The following is a 23,360-nucleotide window of genomic DNA, read 5'->3' as shown; positions in this document are numbered from 1 at the left end:
AGCAGATCAACGTGAATTGACCTCCTATTGAAGTTTCACTTGATGTTTTCCATTTGCTCCTTGCTGGGAGAGGTGTGGGTGTGGTGGTTCTCCACTTGCCAACCCTACTGATAAAAAGGTAAAGGATCCCTGGACGGTTAAGTCCAGTCAAAGGCGACTACGGGGTTGCAGCGCTCATCTTGCTTTAGGCCGAGGGAGCCAGTGTTTGTCCACAGACAGCTTTCCAGGTTATGTGGCCAGCAGGACTAAACTGCTTCTGGTGCAATGGGACACCGTGATGAGAAATGCCGTTTACCTTCCCGCTGCAGTGGTACCTATTTATTTACTTGCACTGCTTTCAAACTGCTAGGTTGGCAGGAGCTGGGACAGAGCAATGGGAGCTCACTCTGCTGTGGGGATTTGAATTGCTGACCTTCTGGTCGGCAAGCTCAAGAAGCTCAGTGGTTTAGACCACAGCCATGCCTTCACTGCTGCTAGACAACAGATATGTACTGCAGCCCATATTTGTGGGCTACTCGACCTAGAGAATGCTCTTTCGCCAGCCATCTCAGCTTTGATGACTCTACACCTTCTTAAATTCCTCTTGCTGATCGTGTTATTTCTATGTCCATATGAATGTTTTTATGCCCATAGAGAAGGCATGTCTATTATGTATTTTCCCATAGGAAGTGGGCTTCCTTTCCTTGGCTCCCACCCCTTTTTGTCAATGCTTTGTACCAGCCTTGGGGGACCTTTTTCAGCCTAAGAAAGGTCTTTTGGTGACCACATCCCAATGGTGGGCAGGGTCAGAGGGGAAAGTGGGAAGGCCAATGAAAGTGACACTTAATTTCTACAGCCAGTTTTCATTTCAACTACACAAGAGTGAGAGGTCTCTACGAGAGCCAGTGTGGTGTAGTGGTTAGGAGCGGTAGACTCGTAATCTGGTGAACAGGGTTCGCGTCTCTGCTCCTCCACATGCAGCTGCTGGGTGACCTTGGGCTAGTCACACTTCTCTGAAGTCTCTCAGCCCCACTCACCTCACAGAGTGTTTGTTGTGGGGGAGGAAGGGAAAGGAGAATGTTAGCCACTTTGAGACTCCTTAGGGTAGTGATAAAGCGGGATATCAAATCCAAACTCCTCCTCTTCTTCTTCTACGTGCAGACACACACACCGCTTTCTCTATCATCGATCCAGACAGACAATAGGCGTTTTCATAGTTTGACGGCATATTCCAAACAACAACCCTTCCAGCCCAGCCTCCTGTTCTTATGGTGGCCAGTCAGATGCCTATGGGAAGTTCACAAGCAAGACCTGAGTGCAACAGCACTCTATCTATTTGTGACTCCTGGCAACTGGTATTCAGAGGCATATTGCCTTTGACAGTAGAGGTAGAACCCAGCCATTGTAATTGGTAGCTTTTGATGACACTCTTCTCCATGAATTTGTCTCAACTTTTAAAGCCATCCAAGGTGGTGCTGATCACTACTTCTTGTGGGAGGGGGAATTCCATAGTTTAACTATGTGCTGAGTGAACTCTTTTTATGAATTTTTATGTTCTATTTGGGGACGCGGGTGGTGCTGTAGGTTAAACCACAGAGCCTAGGACTTGCCAATCAGTAGGTCGGCGGTTCGAATCCCCGCAACAGGGTGACCTCCCGTTGCTCGGTCCCTGCTCCTGCCAACCTAGCAGTTTGAAAGCACATCAAATGCAAGTAGATAAATAGATACCGCTCCAGCAGGAAGTTGAATGGCGTTTCCATGCGCTGCTCAGGTTCGCCAGAAGCGACTTTGTCATGCTGGCCACATGACCTGGAAGCTGTACGCTGGTTCCCTTGGCCAATGAAGCGAGATGAGTGCCGCAACCCCAGAGTTGGTCACAACTGGACCTAATGGTCAGGGGTCCTTTTGCGTTTATGTTTTATTTGCATACACTGGTGTACGCACCGCCTCAGTATTTTATATGATTCAGCTGTTTATATCTATCTATCATCTATCTATATCTATCTATCATCTATCTATCAATCTATCTATCTATCTATCTATCATCTATCTATCTATCTATCTATCTATCTATCTATCTATCTATCATCTATCTATCTATCATCTATCTAAATGTATGTATGTATGTATGTATGTATGCATGTATGTATGTCATGGTATTCCCCCTTTTCTAAAAAGAAGTCAGCTTCAGATCTAGTGTACACAGGAGAGAAGCTGTGGAATGAGCTGGAAAAAGACTCTACAATTCTATGATTCTATAAGAGGGAGAGAGAGAGAGATCTCAGACACAGAAGACTGTCAACGGGAGTTTCCCCAAGAATTCTTTTAATAAGGTGCTGCATCAGCAATCAAGCAGGACAGGGATCTAGACGATGAGGAAGGAGGGGTCACAAGAAGTCATCCATCAAAAGCTTGGCTGTGCTTCAGGAATGCATTTAAAGGATGAATCCTTATCTAAACCAAATTACTGAACCCTCTGAAGGTTTGCCCATCATCCCTCTCACGTCATTTTCTAAAATTATACCGGAGTCGTTGCTTTTGAGAGCTATAAATAGGCTTTCATCTGACTGGCAGGAGGCCTTTAATTCATTCAAGGCTTGCAACCAGATTCCAATGCCATCTCTCAGATCTGTACTCCCCGCCAGCCTGCCAAAGGAGTAGTTAATTTGTGCTTTTCCTAATGACTGGAACATTCTGAGAAGTTTTGATATTCAAACTACATTGCTTTGTTTGTTGAAACCAGCTTCAGTTACTGCAATTAGAACCAGGATGGCTATGTGTTGGGCCTTGTGTGTGTGATTTTTAAACACAGAAAGCCTTTTCGGATGAAATCTATGTTTTTTGCATGGATTTGGCAGAGGCAGATATATTGTGCTGGTATCAAAATAGCTGAAATTGCATTTCTCTGCTCTCCTGTTCAGCAAGGAAGCTTCAGCGCTGGGGTCAGAGGGAATAATGTTGAACAGATTTATTCTCCCCTCCCTTTTGGATTTTTAAACTCCCATTTGAAGCCCTATATTTGCTTTTATGATCCCGTTCATTGGTTAAGGAGGTTGATTTATGTGTGCAGTATAAATCCCGGCTACGCCTGAAACATTTTGCTTCGGAATAAAAGGGGGAGAAGAATGACCTGTTTGTTTTTATTTGGAAAATAAGCTTCCCAGGCTTTCAGTAAAAGGAGCTTATTTCATTTCCTTGAATTGCCATGAATGAGCAATGTAATAGTTGTGCGGAAGGTACAGTGTAATAATCCAGGCAGTGCTGGTTTTATGAAGCTGCGTGTTATTGCTAGAAACAATAAAACTGGTAGACCCTGCATTAATGGTGGGAGGCTACTGTGTCCTTATTGCTCTCACGACAAAACTTTGAGTAAATGACGCACAATAAATTGAAAAGTGTTCCTTATCGCAGATGTCAAAGGATACCCCTGTGGTGAAGATACAAGAACTATGGTTGTGTTGGGCATTGAAATCTGTTTTATTTGAATCAGCTAAGCCATGGACAGCTTGGCTGGACGTATCCAAATTGCCAGCTCTGCTTGGCATTAATGAGGTCCAGAGGTTGCAGGCTGCTGATCTAAGATGTATGTTCACATAAACACCCATTGCTTCCCTTCTCTTTGATCCATCCAATCAATCCAACAGCTAAGCAGAATGTCCTTGGGTGGGTTGATTCAAATGCCCTAATCAGTGTGCAGGTGAAACCAGTGGTTAACCAGGATGATCAAAAAAGTATCCCTGCCTGAAATTCTAAAATCATTCTGGATTTCAGCATCTCGGTGTAATGAAAGATCCTGGTACCAGTAGAACTGGCAAGTTGCCGTTAACCAGAGCCCAGACCTCTTGTAAAGGATTAATGATCAGAAGAAGAGGCTATGGTGAAATTGAGGGTGGTACAGAGCAAGGGTTGTAGCCTATGCTAGTTCTACTCTGAGTAAACTCATTGAAATGGAGATGACTAATTTGGATCCATTATTTTCAGGGGGTCTACTCTGAATAGGATGTAGAGTCAGCTTAACCCGTTGGCCTTCTTCTGCCAGGAGCTGGAGACAGGCATAGGTCAACAATAAAATAATAAAGCATTCAATGTTCTAGTGGTCACAGCAACTCTCCTCAGTAGCTCTTGCCCCAGTGAGGCAGTTGCGACAGCTGAAGGTCTCTGCCTGCCCACCGCTCTCTAAGGCTCCATTGTCTTGTCGTTCCACCTTCTTCATTTCTCTGTGTTCTTGGAGACCAGAAGGGAGGGAAGCTGGTTGCAGCAGGAGGGGGAGACTCCCTTGATTCTCCCCCCACTCCTCTCCAGCCTCGCTTCAGCCTCTGATTCTGGGCTGCCCTCTGCCACGACCTCTTCCTGCCCAATAAACCCTGTTGCCTCTTCAGCTTCCGACACCTCCCCCCCCCAAACGTCTTCCTCAGCCCATTCATCATCATTACACGCCAATCCCCTGGCTCTGAACCTTCTTTCCTTGGGGGTTCCCCCAGCTGATGCCTCTCATCACCCTTCTGCATCCAGCTAGAACGTGACATCTTCCTACCCAAAATATGGATTAATTTATTAAATCTGTATTTATTAAAACCAATTTAACCTGCCCTACGCAATCTGTACCAGCGATGGCACCACCTACAGAAAATGCCCTTTCTTTTCTTGCCAGTAGCAGCCAGCAAGGTGGGGTAGCATTGCTTACCTGGCTTCCCAATGCAGAGCTTTCTACCAGCTAACCAACAGTGAGAGGGGCAAGGCAGCAGGGAGGTCAGCACAGTGTGGGCACAGTGACGGTCACATCGGCTTGGCCCCTGGGTTTCAGGTAACTGTACCCCCAAGCTACATATTTCTTTTGTAGGGAGACGGCAACCCCACCTCAAACAGTTTGCAGACCCAGTTCCTGAACATAGGAACCACAATCTTTATGTGGTTCCACAAAATCCCTATGTGGAATCAGAAAAGGAGGGAGCTGTGGACCCATTTCCTTTACCACATGGGTAGAAAAATAGCTTTGGATCCATGACAATCCTAGGGATTGCGGATTTCAAACTAAATACCCCCTACCTTTATCCAGAATATAATGATCGAGGGCTCAAGAAAAGTGATTGCTAGCTATATGTCATTTTCTTTCTTAGGGCCTAATTATGTTACATTAACAACATAATTAGCAATCAAGTTGTTGTTGTTTTTAAAAAATACCAGGTGTATGTGTGGATGACTGGCATTTGGCATGGATGGCAACATCTGGGGAGAATTAAGCCTTCCTTTCTGAGATGTGATTTTAATTTTAAAACAGCCTACCTCAACGCCAATGAGTGGTGGAGATGGGACTGCTCATTGGTGCCAGTGGGAGGTCTTTTCTCAATGGCCAACTGGAAGAAGAGGAAGGAGCTGCCTTGTACCATGTCAGGTACCAGTGCTGTCTGCACTTTGCAGTGATTCGTTCAGGTTTCAAACAAGAGATTTCCCCAGTTCTAAAGGTAAAGGGACCCCTGACCATTAGGTCCAGTCGTGGACGGCTCTGGGCTTGCGCCGCTCATCTCACTTTACGGGCCGAGGGAGCCGGCATACAGCTTGCAGGTCATGTGGCCAGCATGACTAAATCACTTCTGGCGAACCAGAGCAGCGCACAGAAACGCCGTTTACCTTCCTGCCACAGCTGTACCTATTTATCTACTTGCACTTTGACGTGCTTTTGAACTGCTAGGTTGGCAGGAGCAGGGACCGAGCAACGGGAGCTCACCCCATCGTGGGGATTCGAACCACTGACCTTCTGATCAGCAAGCCCTAGACTCTGTGGTTTAGACCACAGCGCCACCCATGTCCCACAGCGCCACCCATGTCCTACTTGGGACTTAATCTGGGAGCAAGCTCCACTAAAAGCAATGGGACTTACTTCTGGGTAAATCTGCACTGCATTGTGCTGTCTAGGGGGAACATTTAGGAGATAACTCTTGCTTGTTTTCTGAGTGATATCATGAAGGAAAAATATAATCCTAAAAATGAATTAGGCAGTGAGCCTTGTTGTAATTAATAAAATAACATTAGTGCATTGCAGTGCTCTGAAAACTGACACAACTACACATTGTTTGCCTTGCTCTTATAATATTCTGTAGTGAACTTTGACTGTCATATCTTTTAAGTCACATAGAGGGGCCTATGGAGGAAAAACCTATAACCTTTAGTTGAGTGTAAAACCTGGGCCAGAGGCTAATTGCTGCCAGATGATTAAAGACTGTTCATCAGTAAGCCCATAACATTTATGGCACCAATCAATGGCCTGCCAATGTATTCAGTCTTTGATATGAACAAAGAAAATATTTTGCTTGTGGGGAAGAGTTTATGAAAGGAATTTTCCCACTGAGATATTGTGGGGAAGATCTTTCTCATGGTTGTTATGAACTACAAAAGCTGTGCCTTAAAGCTAGATCGACTGTAATTCCAGTTACTGAAAAATTCTATGCATTTGGCTGTTAAAAGAGACCTTTGTGGAATACCGCCCCCCTTGGCATAGCGCTGAGTAAATAATAAGGCTGATTAGTAACTATATTGAATTTGGCAATCTCTGATCACCATTCTGATGTTCTAGCAAAGGGTCCATATTTGCGGGTCTCCAGAAGAGGTCCAGAAGGTGGCAACACAAGAAAGGTTTGCTGTTAATGGGCTGCTGAAGCTTCCTGCTGATGTAATGGGCATGGCTATTTTTCTGAGTCATGCAAAGTGATGCAGCGGTTTCACCATCGAAGCCCTTGCGATGAAGCAGACTCCACACACGACTTTTAAAATGACTCTTTACTTGCAGGATGTCAACGATTACAAGCAGTATTATTTATGCATATCAAGTCAAATGCAGTGTGTTTCACTCTCTTGAGCCCAGGAAAGGGTCTTCATGCTTCTAAAATTCCTTTGAAGCAGTCCATAAATTACAGATTGTCTGTCCTCACCAACTCCTCTGGACAGCATCTGCTTGAAGTTTCCATGCTCAGCAAAACAACAGTGAAGCAGCCAGCCAATCCCCGACCACCACACACACATGCTCACTTTTAAAGGAAGTTATCAAATTGACAAGGCAATGGTTCAGCATTTTTGTGACCTTAATTGGGTCACAAGATTTTGCAGCTGTTATATTACATTACAATGGTACCTCCGGTTGCGGATGGGATCTGTTCCGGAGGTCCGGTCGGATCCTGAGGTTTCCTCAACCTGAGGACCACTGAGGGAGCCAGTGTGGTGTAGTGGTTAAGAGTGGTAGTCTCGTAATCTGGTGAACCGGGTTCACTTCCCCGCTCCTCCACATGCAGCTGCTGGGGGAACTTGGGCCAGTCACACCTCTTTGAAGTCTCTCATCCCCACTCACCTCACAGAGTGTTTGTTGTGGGGGAGGAAGGGAAAAGGAGATTATTAGCCGCTTTGAGACTCCTTTGGGTAGTGATAAAGCGGGATATCAAATCCAAACTCCTCCTCCTCTTTTTCTTCTTCCTCTTCTTCTTCTTCTTCCTGTGATCCCGGCATGGCCCTAGCCCATCAAGTGGATTTGGACGAGATCCGGGACCCCCAGATTCCTTTAACGGAATTGTTAGCCGCTTTGAGACTCCCTAGTGTAGTGATAAAGCGGGATATCAAATCCAAACTCTTCTTCTCTTCTTTTCTTCTGCGCATGCGTGCATGGCAAAACCCAGTAAAATACTTCCAGGTTTGCCGCATGCGCATCCTGAAGTTTACATAATCAGAGGGTTACATAAACAGAGGTCCGACTGTACATAGATTTTCTCCCCCCATACAATCTATTTTTTTGTAATTTATATTTTCTAACAAATACAGTACAGTGGTACCTCGGGTTAAGAACTTAATTCATTCTGGATGTCCGTTCTTAACCTGAAACTGTTCTTAACCTGAGGTACCACTTTAGCTAATGGGGCCTCCTGCTGCTGCCACGGCACTGGAGCACGATTTCTGTTCTTATCCTGAAGCAAAGTTCTTAACCCGAAGTACTATTTCTGGGTTAGCGGAGTCTGTAACCTGAAGCATCTGTAACCTGAAACATTTGTAACCCGAGATGCCACTGTATAAATACAAACAGATGGGGCTGGCTTTGTGGGGGTTTTCATGAATTTCAGATGGGATTTTTGCAGATATGGGTTTGTTTGTTTTTGGTAATATTATTATGCATTTCTGCTTACGCTTTTAAATAAGTTATAAGTTGCTTGGAGACCTTTCTGTGTAACAAGTGACTAATTTATTAGTAGGAGTTGTAGTAGTAGTAGTAACAATTCATAGGGGCCTTCTAAATATCCTCTTTTGTAACTTATTTCTTTTGTAAGAGCCTTTAGTTTAAGAGAATTGGCAACTGCACATAACAGCATGGGGATGTCCATGAAAAGTTCCCAAGCTCCATAATAACACAATCTGCTAAAGTAATTAATTCCCCCCACAAAATAGCAAAGGAAAAACAAAATGTGTGTTACAGTTGGCGGTAACTTATGGGAAAGCCTAACGGACATGACAGGACTGAGTTATTTCCCGAGTGCAAAATAATATAGCATTACATCTCATTGGTTTCTCTAACTCCAGAATTAACTGCAAAAAAAAAAAAAAAAATGTCTGTAAACTGAAGAAAGAACCTGCCAAGTGCTCAGCTCAGTTGAGGCTGGAGGTAAAAAAATAGGAAGCCAAAATTAGTCTCAAGGAACAACTGGGCGATCCTGTTCTGTTTTGTATTAAAATATGTTAAAGGAACACAACAAAATGAAGAGGGGTTTATCTGAGGTTTTCTGAATAGCAGCAGATTTTCAACAGATTTGGAAGGAAGCGGGAATAAAACTCTTATTCACATGTTCAGACCTCATACAATGACAATCATGTGATGGAAAATAGGAATCTGTCTTATACTAAGTCAGACCATTGATAGCTAAGTATAGCCTTCATTGACTGACACCAGCACACCACACACCAACATTTCAGACTGGGCCCATTTCCAGTAATACTTGGAATTGAACCTGGGAACTTTTTCATGGCAAGCAGAAGCTCTATACTGAGCTATGGTGGCACTTGCTAGTCCTGCCCCCATTACCATCGTCCTTCCGTGGCATACTTTTCTTTACTAGTCCCCCATACCGCCAGCCACCATCCCAGATCACATCTGTCTCCAGTGACCAAACTATAAAACCATGAACAAAGTGGTTTCCAGCATTGGAATTTGAGGCAGAGATCCTTATGGGTCATCACAGTTTTTACAAGGGGTACCCTCCAAGCCTCCAGCAGATCTTATCAACTCTGTGTTCCCAGATGTGCTCTGTGATTTGCAGGGTATTATTGTTATCCTATGTAAAAATGATGAAGATTCTTAAGGATCCAGGCCCTGTATCAATGTTTCTGTGGTTCTGTAGTTATTATTATTTTTATTATAGTCAAACCTTGGCTCCTGAACGCCTCTGTTATTGCATGTTTCAGCTCCCGAATGCTGAAAACCCAGAAGTAGCTGCTCTGGTTTTCAAGCGATTTTTGGAAGCCAAACTGCTTCCGGGAAGTTTTTTATTTTTTTCTTCGTTGACTTTACCAACCGCCCTTTGATCCTTGGTTGTTGTTTTGGAAGTCAAATGGTCTTCCAGAACAGATTACGTTCGACAACCAAGGTTTGACTGTATAGATGCAATCTATCACCACAAACTTTAATTTGATGGTTATGACTCCATATAAACTCATGTAAACTGAAGATTTGCTTTTATCCAACTGGATCTGACTTTTACCCTTGGAAATCCAATGTCTGTGTGTCTTCATGTGCAAGTGCAAACATGTGCTTTCTCTCTTTCTGTTTGTTTGTTGGAATGGGATGGGGAAGCTTGTAGAGGAGATGGTGGCTGTGGTACTCGTTTAACATTCCAGAGGTCCCTATGGGCCAAAAGGAGTTTATAATCTTGGAGTTGGTTTATTCCAAGATGATCCTAGTCAAATCAATCCCCACCATGCTCTCAGTGATAGGTTTGACTCCTTCCCAGCTGCTCCAGCCCTGTGCCTTTCCCCCTCCTTACAAGCTCTTCCTCCTTATATGCTAGTCTTCAACTCTCTCCATACTGCAACACTGAGTGAGGTGCCTGGAGCTTCTGATGAGGGTAGGAAGGATAAACTGAATTCTTCTCCGCTCTTGTTTGAAATCTGAGACACAGAAGAACTTCATGTTGTGGTCATAAGGATTCCCTCCCATCTGAGACAAAAATTATAAATTACATTGGAAAGCTGTTACTTTTAAATTACAAGGAAACTCAGAAGGGAGGGATTTGAGGAAGTCAATTAAGATGTTTAAAAAGTTGGATTTGGGAAGAATTAAGATTGTTATTATTGTCTATTTGTTTATTGTTCCCCCCTTCCCCCCTTTTTTCTTTTTTTCCTTTTCTGTTTTTGTGTATCATTTTGCTTTGTGGTTTGTGCTATTACGGTGGAAAATTTAACAAAAAAATATTCAAAAAAATATAATTATAAGTTACAAGGTTCATACTCTAAGCCAAAGAATATGAACTGCAGCTGACATTTCTATTTTAAACAGCCTTTTTTGAGGGGCGGGGGCACATTTGCATGTGAAAATTGGTTTGGGGACAAAACAGTTCCCTGGGAACATCTAGTTCCTCTATAATCAGGTACTCATACCGGTTTTGTTATTTCCCCTTTCAAAATTTCTTTATCGATTTGTTTAATTTGGTTGTGTCAAGGCTGAGAATGTTTATATATCTATAACTTGAAAATTCCCCCAAAGGGACCCAATACATCTTAAAATGAAAAATACATAACTTTTGAATGTGTCCTCTTATTATTTATGTAGAAGTTATGAATGTCTTATTCCTCTAAGTCTTAATTGGGATCTGCTGCTACAAGGCATAATCAGACGGAATCACATTTTGACTATTAGTGAATTCAAATGAATGGTTCGTGTGCGCGTTTTCAGAGGGACTTTATGTGACCCGTTGGTGTGGCTGTGCACATTTATTTGTACAATTACAGAACCTTATGTGCAATCTAGCTTAGGAATTCAGTGCCCAGTAGCTAATGTGAAGCTAGGCATTGCACAGCATGCTCTCTAACCTAGAGAATGGCCATGCAGCTCAACAAAAGTCTACATAATTACACACTGGAGTATTCAAGAATACAGGAACGTCACATATCATATTTAACCTTTGCTGTCTGAATAGTAATCACGTAGTGTAAACTGAAGGGTGTGAGTTACAATGTACTGGGTATAAAATGATGGCTATCAGACAACAACCCTGGTCTTTAATTGGACTTGTAAGGAACCTACATTTATAAGAATTGCCCTTTGAAACTTCGTGAATCTCAGGGTGATAATGAGAATAATTTCAGACATGGATATAAGTTTTTTTAAAAGTTGTTCTTGTTTTTTTAATCTCAATAATTGAACAGACTCTTCTGAAAGAAAAGACACATTTCTTTCTCATTTATGTTTTGTGTGATGCATTTTTGTATTAGATTAGGGTTGTTGTTTTTTGATGCTTCTATGCATGATGTATCTTCATTACCCTGCATCTTTTGATTTGTATCCTGGCTTGTTAATGATTGTTGTGTGACAGGGGTCTTGCTGGTGCTAGAATTGTGCATCTTGATTAATGATTCCTTGGAGTTTCCCCCCTTTATCGTTCAGAATAGGATGGTGCCTTTTCATATTGAGGAACGTGTCAAAAATGGTGTTGGTTTTAATCAGACTTTAGAAATTATTCCCCTCTTTTTTCAAAATAGGGATTAAATGTTGTTAGTCTGCAATCCTACGGACACTTTTCAGGGAGTAAAATTTCCATTCAACTCGATGGACCTTCTGAGTCAATGCTCCTTGGATGCCACACTTGAATTCTCTTCCTCCTTTGATCAAAGCAGTTTCAACTTTAGTTTTAAAATGGATGCCCCCAAATAATGGACTTCGCTAATCTCTCGGCACACTTTAAAATATAGGGAGGAGAAAACTAGAGGTTGCATCCAATACATGTAATTTTTTCCCAACAACATCTTAAAAAAAAAAAAGTTGCAACACCTGGGTTGGGAAAAAACCTCTCTGTCCTTCTGTGATACCCTCCATGACAGGATTTGTGGTAGATATAAATATATATCTGTGTCCATTGTCATTTATTCTATACCACTTTCTGCTTCATTTTGCATTTACAAAAAATCCTCATCATACACACATTTTGTATGCAGTTTCCCCTTATACAGACATTTTCGCAAAGCAGTTTCCTCTAATATTATAGACACTTTGCTGTTCTATATGCATTTTGGGTTTTCAATGCCATAATGAAAACTCTTTAGCATTTAAGTGCAATTTCTCCTAATATACTCATTCCAGTATAAACATTTTTGCAAAGCCATCCCAACAATATAATGTGTGTTTTTTGTGTTATTTTTTACTAATATATGGAATTTTATGCACATTACTTCACTTGAAAATGGCATTGCAAAATTCAGAGAAAGGTGAATTTTGAAGGATAGCTGTGTTTTGTTTCGTTGATTGCTTTGGAAAGTGCAAATTAGATAGATTTGCCTTTAAATGTGAACTGAATCAAATTTCTCCCCCATCCTTGCTCCTGGCCATAAAGATCAATACATAGAGAAGGCGGGGCATGCACACTGATACACCCACCCAGACCCCAATGTAAAATGTAATCATGCTTGGCAGTTTGCATGGTCACTGATTGTGTTGTTAGTGAAGATTCCCTGTTAAATTTATCCACGGAGAGTGGAAGCAGTGAAGGAGTGGAAGGATGGGGCAGCTGGAATTGTGTGAGGTGAAGAGCTGGCAGGGGGCCTTATCAAATGGGTATGTAGGGTTGGCCACAGGTGGAGATAGCTGCTCTGGCACCCAGAGTGGCACACATGCTGTGCACCTGGGGGTGGGGCCATGAGGGTGGGGCAAGCTTTCCAAGGGGATGCCGCCTGTGGCGAGCGCCTCAGAGGGTGAGCTGCCTATGGAGGGCTGATTCCTGGGGCAGTGGGGAGGGGAGCTGTACCACTTTTACCCATTGTATATCGGGGGCGGGGCTGTGTGGAGAGAGTCTCTTCCTTTAAATTCCTTAGTGAAGACCTCACTTGGAAAATCAACACAACCCAGGTGGTTAGGAAGGCCCAACAGAGACTCCATTTCCTCAGGGTCTTGTGAAAGAACAATGTCAAACAAAAACTGATGATCTCCTTCTACCGGTCCACAATAGAAAGTGTCCTTTCATACTGTATTACAGTGTGGTACGCTGGTTTGACAGCCACGGACAGGAAGTCCCAACAGAGGGTGGTGAATACAGCACATGATATTATGGGCTGTCCCCTGAGTTCACTGGATGACATCGCAGGAGACCGCTGTCTCAGGAGAGCGAGGAAAATTCTTAGGCACAACTTACACCCCGGCCAGCACCTCTTTAATCTCTTACCTTTCGGGCAGGAGATAGAGAAGTATAGTCAGCCGCACCCACAGGTTAAAGAACAGTTTTTATCCGTGGGCTGTTGGGCTGCTGAATGGGAAAAAAAATAGTGGTGCAATTGACTTCCGACAAGCACACAGAGTGCAAACAAGACTGAGGGGGGGGGGGCTCATTTAATTTCACTGCACACAGGTGGTGTAGTGACAATAAAGGATTATTATTATTATTTGCCCTTTGACAGCTTGGGGGAGGCTTCCCCCCTCCAGGAAGCCTCCCCTGAGCTGTCAAAACAAGGGGGGAAGGGGGGAAGGCCGCCGGCAAGGTGGCACAGCTCCGCCCTTCCCCCCGATGGCTCGGGGTAGGCTTGGGAGTCAAGGGTGGGTGGCGCGCCGAATGTCACCCCCCCCCCAGTGATGACACCCGGGGTGGGGCAGACTGCCCCCACTGCCCCCCTTCCTCCGCCTCTGGAGTTGGCAAGTGGAGTGTGCAGGAGCTGAGCCAGATGGATGGATGCATGGATAGATAAAGAGAGAGACAGATGAGAGAGAGAGAGAGAGAGAGAGAGAGAGAGAGAGAGAGAGAGAGAATGTTCTCCCCTGTTATTGGACTGGCAACTGTTTGGCTGCAGAAAAGATAGTGTACAGCATTTTGCTCCATGTTGCTTTTGTGATCCAAAAAATGTGTGCACAAAGGGTGGCAAAACTGACAAGACTCTCACCTCTGCAGGGAGTGAGAAGCCACTTCCCCTGACGAGAGGTTGTCAATTTTATTTCTGTTGTAAAATGCCTTTGGACTTTCTGCAGAGCTAAGGGTTGAAAGTCTTGTCAGTTTCATTTCCCTGCTCTTGGAAAACAATTCTCGGGAGTTTAACTAAGATGCTCGTTTCATTTTATTCCTTTTAAAAGCTTACAACCCAAATGAACTCAAAATGACTCACAATGTAAACACCTTTTTTATTTAAAGAAAAAAGTGAACAAAGGGGGGGGGGGAGTTCAAATAACCATATAAAATAAGGATGTAGCACGGCCAACCAAAATAGTGAGCTCCAGATATTTTGAACTACAGCTCCCATCACCCCTGGCTATGCAGAATGGGACTGATGGACACTGTATTTCACAACATCTGAGGTCGCCAAGTTGGCTACACCTTACAAATAAAAACATATATTAAAAAAACCAGTTACAGGCAACTCCCCATTTATGTGCATTCAATATGCATGTGACCGTGTATATGTGCATTGTGCCAAACCCGGAATGACCCGAAAATGGGGTGTTTGCTAGATTTTTCAGTGGTGTTTCAAATATACACAATTTTACTGGCACGTGTGGTGCTTTGGAACATAACCCCCATGTAAATGTGGGGTTGTCTGTATAAGAAAGTCATAGAAGAGAAAAGTATTAAATGTGCAATGCCTCAGCCCAGTATACCTGAAGGAACATCTCCACCCCCATCATTCAACCCAGACACTGAGGTCCAGTGCCAAGGGCCTTCTGGCTGTTCCCTCCCTGCGAGAAGTGAGGTTACAGGGAACCAGGCAGAGGGTCTTCTTGGTAGTGGCGCCCGCCCTGTGGAACGGCCTCCCATCAGATGTCAAGGAAATGAACAACTATCTGACCTTTAAAAGACATCTGAAGGCAGCCCTGTATCAGGAAGTTTTTAATGTTTGGTGTTTTATCATTTTATTATTATTACTATTATTAATATTCTGTTGGGAGCCACCCAGACTGGCTGGGGAAACCCAGCCAGATGGGCGGGGTATAAATAATAAATTATTATTATTATCATTGTTATTAGGCAAATTTATTTGTGGAGAGGTGTGTGTGTGTGTGTGTGTGTGTGTGTGTGTGTGTGTGTGTGTTTGTGTGAAACAGCAGAGTCTCATGGAGAATCGTCTTCACTGTAGGCAGTGTGTATGAGAAAATCTTGGCCAGTTTCACCTCTGCATCGCAGGGCTCCATTATACAGCCTGTTGCAGAGTTGCGGGCAGCATCTTGTCAGTTTCATCCCACTCCTGTTTGAAGCTTTTGTGCATCTTTCTTGAGGTTCAAGATGTCAGGCCCAATTGCCTTCAGGATCTGGCCCACGGACTGTCTGTGGATCGGCTTGGGGATTCTGTTTGTTCGGGCTGCGCCATTTCCCCCTCTGCACTATTCCATTTCCCCCCTCCCTCCCTCACACACACCATGGTGGCGCCTCCTCCCTCCCTCCTCCTGGCTTCTCCCCACCCTGCCTAGAGGAGGAAGGGGGCTGGGCTGAGCTGGCTGAGTGCCATTTTAAGCAGCCCCTCTCTGGAGCCAGCCCTTTCGTGCTGCTCATCTTCTCTCCGCCACCGCCACCACTGCCCTGGTGCTCCTGTGTGCCAGAGAATGGAGAGGATGAGCTCGCTCTGCCTACCAACAAGAAGCAGCAGCAGTGGTGGTGGCGGCAGCCCCTGGGAAGGTAAGCACAGCAGCTGGGGCTGGGGGGTGGGGAGGAGGACTACTTGACCCCCTCACCTCTTCTTCCAGCTCCCCCTGCCCTGCCCCGGCCTGCCACAAGGTCTGAGGGACAGTGGACCAGCCTGCAGATAAAAAATTTTGCTGACCCCTAACCTAGACCCTTCTCATCCCCACCTTACCCACCAACCTTTATGTGTAAGAATGTGAACATGCTGTGCATCTATTTATTTATAAACAAATAAATAAATGAAGTATTTTAAAATGGGGTGAAATACTGAGTTTAAAAAAAAGATTGGCGTAGCAGACTTTCAATAAAACTATCGCAACATGATAGGGTGGCTGCAGGATTTCAGGAGCTGATGCCGTCATGCTACTGGCAGAAACTTCAGCAGGATATTAGGGAAGCAGTCTGTCTTAAGGGACATTGGGATGTGCTGACCAGCAGGAAGTAGGAACAGACAAAAGCCCGTTGCAATTTACTGGAAACAAGGTGGGGATAGTATGACCCTTTGAGGAAGCAAATGGAAAACACATTATTATAACCGCATCAGAAGGATTGGCATGGAATACGTATGTAAGATTCACTGGCCATGACATGGGAGAATATTTGTTATGCATCCCAGCATCTAGGCAACTACGACACACACAGAGGTTCTGTTGATGTCCTTCTGTGGAAGTTAGGCTTATCGATGCTTCTTAGCCAAATCAGGATGAAATGGAGGGGTGGGCTGTAGTTCTGTGGTACAGGATTTCCTTTGTATGCAGGAAGTGCTGGGTTGAATCCCTGGCGTCTCCCAGGTAGAGCTGGGAAATGCCTTCTTGTCTGAAACCCTTAAGAGCTGCTTCCAATCAGTATATAAACCTACTGAACTAGATGGGTTGTTGGTTCAACTCAGCAGAAGACAGCTTCCCTGTTCAAATCTAAGACTGATATTATGTGGCATACTGGAATACTGTGGCCACACCCCCATGACTTCCTAGCAGCCCTGCCAGGTTCAAAAGGCACCCAGCCACCCCGGCAAAATAAATGGAATCCTCGTAGAAGGCATTATATGAATGTGACTAGGAAGAGACCAATCCGATGTCTAGGGGTGTGATCTTAGACTCACAGCCTCTCTGTATTGACTATGAATCTGTATTGCCTTTAGCAGCAGCTACGCTTGTCTGTGAATTCTGCTGTCAGGTGCTTGCTTGCTTGCTAAATTATCTATCCATGATCTGACAGCTTAATTATGGCAGCAAGACCTATTACTGGAAATGAAAAGAATCAATTTCTGATTATGGTTTGTAATGAAGCTCAGCAGGGCCCCAATTTTGCTTCTTTCTTTTCTTTTTTTCTCATAACAATTGAAGAAATCTGCCTGTATTAATTCTGTACCGCCAGCTGCTTCTCAAGGTTTGAAAGTTAATGGACTGCAAGGCACTCAAAGGTACTCTCAGGTCACTGACCAAAGACTATTCCTGTTTGGCATGAAGAGATAAACAAGGTGTACTGGGTGAATTTAAAGTGAATGAATTCTCTCACAAAAATTGAATTGGAACCTATTAGATTTCCCTTTGATGATACTGGTGGTTGAATCTTCAAGAGAATGCATACATGATTGGGATTCCCTGCCATCAGGTTCTTAGACCAGATGGTACATACCCCAGCCAAAGAGTCTGTTCAGCAGCCCCAGCTTTTGTAGCTGGAGTCAGTCCGGGCCCTGCCTTCCCAGACCAGGTGGGAGAAGGCAAAGAGCTCTTCCAGGACTCACAGCCAAGATGGTACAAACAGTAAAGTACATATAATTTAAAGGAATATTTCAGAGGATAAATAATTGGGTGATTTCTTTTCTGTTCTGTTCTTTGTCACCAGGACTGGGAGTTTCCACATTTTATGGGTGATGTTGATGTCAATCTACCCGGCTTGCCTGCTGCGCACTTTCAGTTTAGATTGCCTTATTTCAAGAAGATTTTAAAGGAGGAGTATCATATACATATAACAGGTATGTTAACATTCTTTGCCATCCCCTTCTTGGTATTTAACTAGGCTGGGAATGCAGTGTGTGCGCCCCCCCCCCCCAGTGATTCTGAAGTGGTGTAGTCCAGAATCCAACCTTATTCTGCTTTGCTTGAGCTTAATCTCTGTCAACAGTCATGGGAAAGCTCCTCCAGGACTGTACCACTTCAGAGTTGAAGTCTTGCATGTCTAGTTTGATGTGGACGATGGAACAAGCTTGTTTTCTCCTGCTCATGAGGGTAGGACCCAAACCAATGGATTCAAGTTTCAAAAAAGGAGATGTCAACTAAACATCAGGAAGAACTTTCTGACAGTAAGAGCTGTTTGACAGTGGATCAGTCTCCCTTGGGAGGTGGTGGACCTTCCTTCCTTGAAGGTTTTTAAGCAGAGGTGGGATGGCCATCTGTCATGCTTTAGTTGAGATTCCTGCATTGCAGGGGGTTGGACTACATGAGCCTTAGGTTCCCTTCCAACATGACAGTCCTATGATTCTACGTAGATGGCATTTCTGGGGATTATGGGAATGGACTCAGCCACGCGGCCCCACACCTGTAGCCTGAAATAGTGCAGGCCTGAAACAGCTTCACTAAAACCACCTGCTGTTTCGTGCAGGCCAGGCCTTTCAAAACAGCTCTAGGATGTGTGTCTTTAGGAATCACAGGTTGCACCATGTCACTGCAGATTAGTTCAGCTTTCATCTGTTGTCTGCTTGTATCTTTTTCTGGCCTCTCTTTTGTTCTCATTTTGGAAAGGCTTCCTGAAACGTACAGCGATGCTTTAACTAGAAGAGGAATGACAGCTGTAGATCAGGGTTTCCCAAAATTGGGTCTTTAGCAGTTTTTGGACCACAATTCCCATCATCCCTGACCACTGTTCCTGCTAGCTAGGGATGATGGGAGTTGTAGTCCAAAAACAGCTTGAGATCTGAATTTTGGGAAACCCTGCTGTAGGTGTTCCTGGCACTCAAAGGGAAGGAGGGAGAGAGGATTTTCTAATGCAGAAACAGTCTCTAACGTTAAGAGGAATCTGAATTTCCAATTGGTTCTGCTTTAGGATGGGAAAATGGCACTTAGATGACATAATATTCCATCAATGAATGTGCACATTCTTCGTTATGTATTAGCAACCGTCATGGGGAAGCCTGATAAGTGTTGTTGCATTTTGAGAAAAATACCAAGGTGGTTCACAAATGAGTAAAAAACAAGTATAAATCAGATTATAAAACTATAGCTACCCATTATTTAAAGACCTAATAAATGCAATCGTATTAATGTAAAAACCTCAGTGGCAACTCCATATTAAAAACTAATCTTTCCTGGTTATAAACAAGTGGTCACGAAGTTGGCACCAGGGAGATTTCAGGACAGCTGAAATGTACATCAGTGCATAGCTAGACAGGAGAAGGAAATATGCCCAAAGGCCTGGGGTAAAGAAGCAGGTATTGACCAATCACTGAAAAGCATACAGGGATGGTGCAAGTCATTTCATGACAGAGAGTGCCCTCTCACATGCCACTGCCCCTGAAACCACAGTTGGCAGTGTCACTGCCATCAGGGCCACCCCCACTGATCTTACCCAAGGCAGGTCAATGTAGGAGCAGGTGTTCCTTCAGATATTTGGGAGCCAAGTTGTATGTGAGTTTTACATGTCAATGTTAACAACTTAATCTGAGCTTGGTAGCGAATTGGCAACCAGTGCAGATCTTTTAAGAGCAGAGTAATATGCGTCAGATTTCAGGGAGGTGTGTTTTTGGTAGGGCTTGTCCTAATTCTGTAAGAAAGGAATGAAAACATAGATATCCATGTCAAGAAACTGACAACCATCTTGGACTCCATTCTCTTTAAGTATTTCTGACCATGGGATCATTTCTGACAATTTCTGACCCTTAAGCTTTTGAAATCAGCTTTCTTAAAGTACATGTTTGACTACACTCAGTTTTCCCTTGCCTGTGTCTAATGAAACCCAAGAGGACATAATCACTTCCTCCCAAGGTTATGCTGTACATTCGCTTCATCGATCAGTTTCTCCCTGTTGGTGAGTCCCAGGTCCAAGAGAGATTACTCCCTTGTTGCTTCTTCCATCTTCTGGGAAATGAAATTGTCAGTTGAGGAAATTGAGGAATTTGTTGGACCTACTACTACTGCTGCTACTCCTCCCTTTCTGTTTGATCTGTTCCATTTGAGCAGGTTGTATCCCTTAGTTTCTACATTCCAGCCATCCCATCAGGTTTCAGTAATGCCTATTAGGCCATATTTACCATCCTGTATTTAGAGCTCAAGTTCTTCTTGCTTGTTTCACATACTCTGTGTATTCTTGTAGAGACAACTGAAACCATGAGTCATTCCTCCGCACACTGCTGCCTCTGTACCCCTCCATAGGGAGTCACCTGCCAGTATGTTTAGCGAGAGAAGGTGTAGCAGATCCAAACCATAACTAAAAAAAATTATAGTGCAGGCTGTGGCATTTAAAGATCTACTGTTGGTCGAAAGAGCAAAGATAATTAAACATTTTCTGGTGAATGCAGCAATCAAGAGGAAACAGGAGGTGCTGTTGGGATATTGATTATTTGGGAATTAAGGAAATGCCACTGACAATGAGATACCTTAATATGGCAGTTGGAATTTGATGTTCTTTGTTTTCATTCTAGTGCTCTTTAAAAGTAGGCTGTTTGTGGTTAGCCAACGTCTCTTCCCTCTCCCAGCCTCTATAAACTAATGGGGATATTTTTTTGTGAAGGGCATAATTTAATTGGAGAATGAGCACATGAATAGGGATTGTAGAATGGGTTTTTTTTTCCTTCCAGCTCAGAATTAATAAGTTCTATTTATTAGATTTCCTAGACAAATCAGTCTATTTGAATTCATGTCACATCGTTTGAGTTGCAAGAGCCTGCTTTATCTCAGCTCTGTGCCATTTTTTAGGAGAATCATAAAGCACATCAACTCGGCATGAGAAAATCCCTTTGGGTGGGCTTTGCTAGGCCCATCTGTTGTTAAATCAATGCTGGGTTTTGAGCTCAGTTCTCAAACTTTGGAACTTTCTAAGCTTTCTGTGTTGCTTGCAGACACGCTGTGATTTCCCTGTCCAAATCTAGATGAATATATACAACACCTGAAAATATTTCAGGTGATGTGAATTACTGATCAAACAGGTTCTTTGGAAATGATGCACTCTGTATATGAAGTGGCTATGTTTGTTATTCAGTCCATTTGGTGCAAAATGAATGCCGTAGCTATGAAACCTGCTAAGGCCATGCATAGATCACAGAAGCTGGCAACAAGAAATGGGTATTTTTTCAGCGGATTAAAATAAAAACAGGAAGGGAATATACCAAACTGACAGCAACAAAATTTACCCATGATTCTTCCATTCCCCCCTCCCTTTCTCCAAGGGAGAAGTTCACAACATACATGGACCAGCCAATAGGCTTTACATCATGCCTTCTCTGAAGTGTTTTGTTGTCATAGAAGAACAGCCAAATGGAAATGGCCTCTCTCTCTCTCTCTAAAAGGGAGGACATCCCTGCCTGTTACCCAGTATTCTGGCACTGCCAGGAATGTGTCCTCCAATTGTGCAGCAATAACTCACTGGAGGAATTGGAAATGGTTCTGTGCTTGTAGTTGGCAGGACATCTAAATAATTGGTGGCACTTGGAAGATGAAGTGGCCTGGAACTGGCTGGTTAAAGGTCTCCAGCAGTGATTCAGCAGAGGTCTATGAAAAGCCAGAAGTTGCTTGTGATGTATTTTTCAGATCATTGGCATAAGATTAGCATGCAGAACACAAAGAAAGCAGTTCTAATAGATCTAGGGAGCTAACATGGTCTTCAGATGATGCTCAGTTGCAGCTTCCATCATCCCTGTCCATGGTGGCTGGAAAGGAAGGTGGCTGGAGTCCTACAACATCTGAAGGGCATCACATGGACTTTCTCCTGCATTAGAACATTCCTGTCCAGGATAAATACAGAATTCCCAGCAAGCTCAGATTTTAAGTCACATTTCAGAAGCTATTTTAGAGTTTGTTTTGGTCCAGACTTTGGATTTTCTGGAATCCTGACTGAGAGCCAGTGTGGTGTAGTGGTTAAGAGCAGTAGATTCGTAATCTGGTGAACCAGGTTCGCTTCCCCGCTCCTCCACATGCAGCTGCTGGGTGACCTTGGGCTAGTCACACTTTTCTGAAGTCTCTCAGCCTCACTCACCTCACAGAGTGTTTGTTGTGGGGGAGGAAGGGAAAGAAGAATGTTAGCCACTTTGAGACTCCTTCGGGTAGTGATAAAGCGGGATATCAAATCCAAACTCTTCTTCTTCTTCTGAATTTGAAATGGCTCCTGATCCTGGTGTGAGGCAATGATATTAGGCCATCACACCAGATACTCAAAGACATGATTTGGCCCCAAATCCAGATCGACAATGTCAAAGGACATTCATCTCTCAACTTCATTTTCTGAATATTATTTAGAAATGTGTATTTTTAGTATTTACATTCCCCTCCCCCCACCAAACATCCTTTGTTGCTTGAAATGTTACCTTTAGACACCCTTTCCTGTTGTACTTCAGAATCTCTAAGAATTGTCTTGGTTTCAGCAGCTTTCTTTCGATCCTTCCAGACCATATGAGATCCACCCATTTCTTATGGGTTTGGTTTTGGTTTTATGGGACAAGAGTTATTTTGCTTTTGTTTTACCTTTAGCACACAGGCTGAGTATAATTAGTTTGTGAAAGGAATGCCAAATTTGCATTTTCAGCTACCAGGCATTCTGTAAAAATCAGGTTGATAAATGTGATACCTGATTGGCTGTGAGTGTGTGACCAGATAAATGTGAATTGCCTGTAACGTGCTGGGGGGGGGGGGGTTGGGGACGGTGTCTGAAGCCCATTTCATTATATTCAAGTTGTCATTCTTGTTAGATCGGCTCCATTAATGGACATCAAATCAATGTGTTCAGAACAAAATCTATCACCTCAACCATGTGGTCTATAAACAAGAAAAAATATCTTGAAATCCCTGAGCATGACATATGTTAATTGTGCATGGTGGAGCCAGTGTGTCATGGCATGGAACACCTCTTTTAACTAATTGTCCCCTTAATCCTCAAATTGAACTCTGAAGTGAGGGAGCCACAAGACTGGAGAAGGTCAGTGCCAATTACTCTCCAACATTGCTCATCAGGTCTCTGTCAAGATCAGCACGATGGAAACATCAACAATACCGATATCTGCGCCCTAATGTGCACCATTATTATTTTATGCTCCAGTAACACCCCCCACGTTATGACTTCTCCTTAAATCCCTTTGTAGCAAGGAGTTCCAAATGTGTGTTTTAGTCCATGTTAAATATTCTTCAGTCTTGCTTCCATTCTTTCTTCTTTCTGTGTGCATAGAGAGATCTTGCGTTTTTGCATCTGCTTAACTCATCTGGATTTCCCTTGACAGATGGCTCATTGCAAACGCATGTGCTTTCTTTCCTAGGCAGCAGTTTATGTAAATACACAGCATAGCCTAGTTTCCATGGTACCCTGGGAGATTTGTAGGACTTAGAAGTGAGTTTGGTTATCCAC

The 23,360-nt window shown here is 43.6% G+C and overlaps 1 protein-coding gene across 4 annotated transcripts in view; it reads left to right on the top strand.

The window, feature by feature from the left end:
• Positions 1–23,360, top strand: part of TMEM117 (transmembrane protein 117) — a 208,887-nt gene that overhangs the window by 174,173 nt on the left and 11,354 nt on the right. For 3 of the 4 annotated variants that reach the window (XM_083699329.1, XM_083699328.1, XM_083699327.1), the window contains exon 7: positions 17,661–17,790. In XM_083699329.1, the coding sequence (XP_083555455.1) occupies positions 17,661–17,790 (130 nt within the window). Of the gene's footprint in view, positions 1–17,660; positions 17,791–21,195; positions 21,246–23,360 lie in introns of those variants that run through there. The other variant, XM_083699330.1, reaches the window with a different exon arrangement.

This window comes from Podarcis gaigeae (genome assembly GCF_964106915.1).
Source record: "Podarcis gaigeae genome assembly, chromosome: 10".
Taxonomy (NCBI): Eukaryota; Metazoa; Chordata; class Lepidosauria; order Squamata; family Lacertidae; genus Podarcis; species Podarcis gaigeae.
This window is presented reverse-complemented; position numbering and strand designations above follow the sequence as displayed.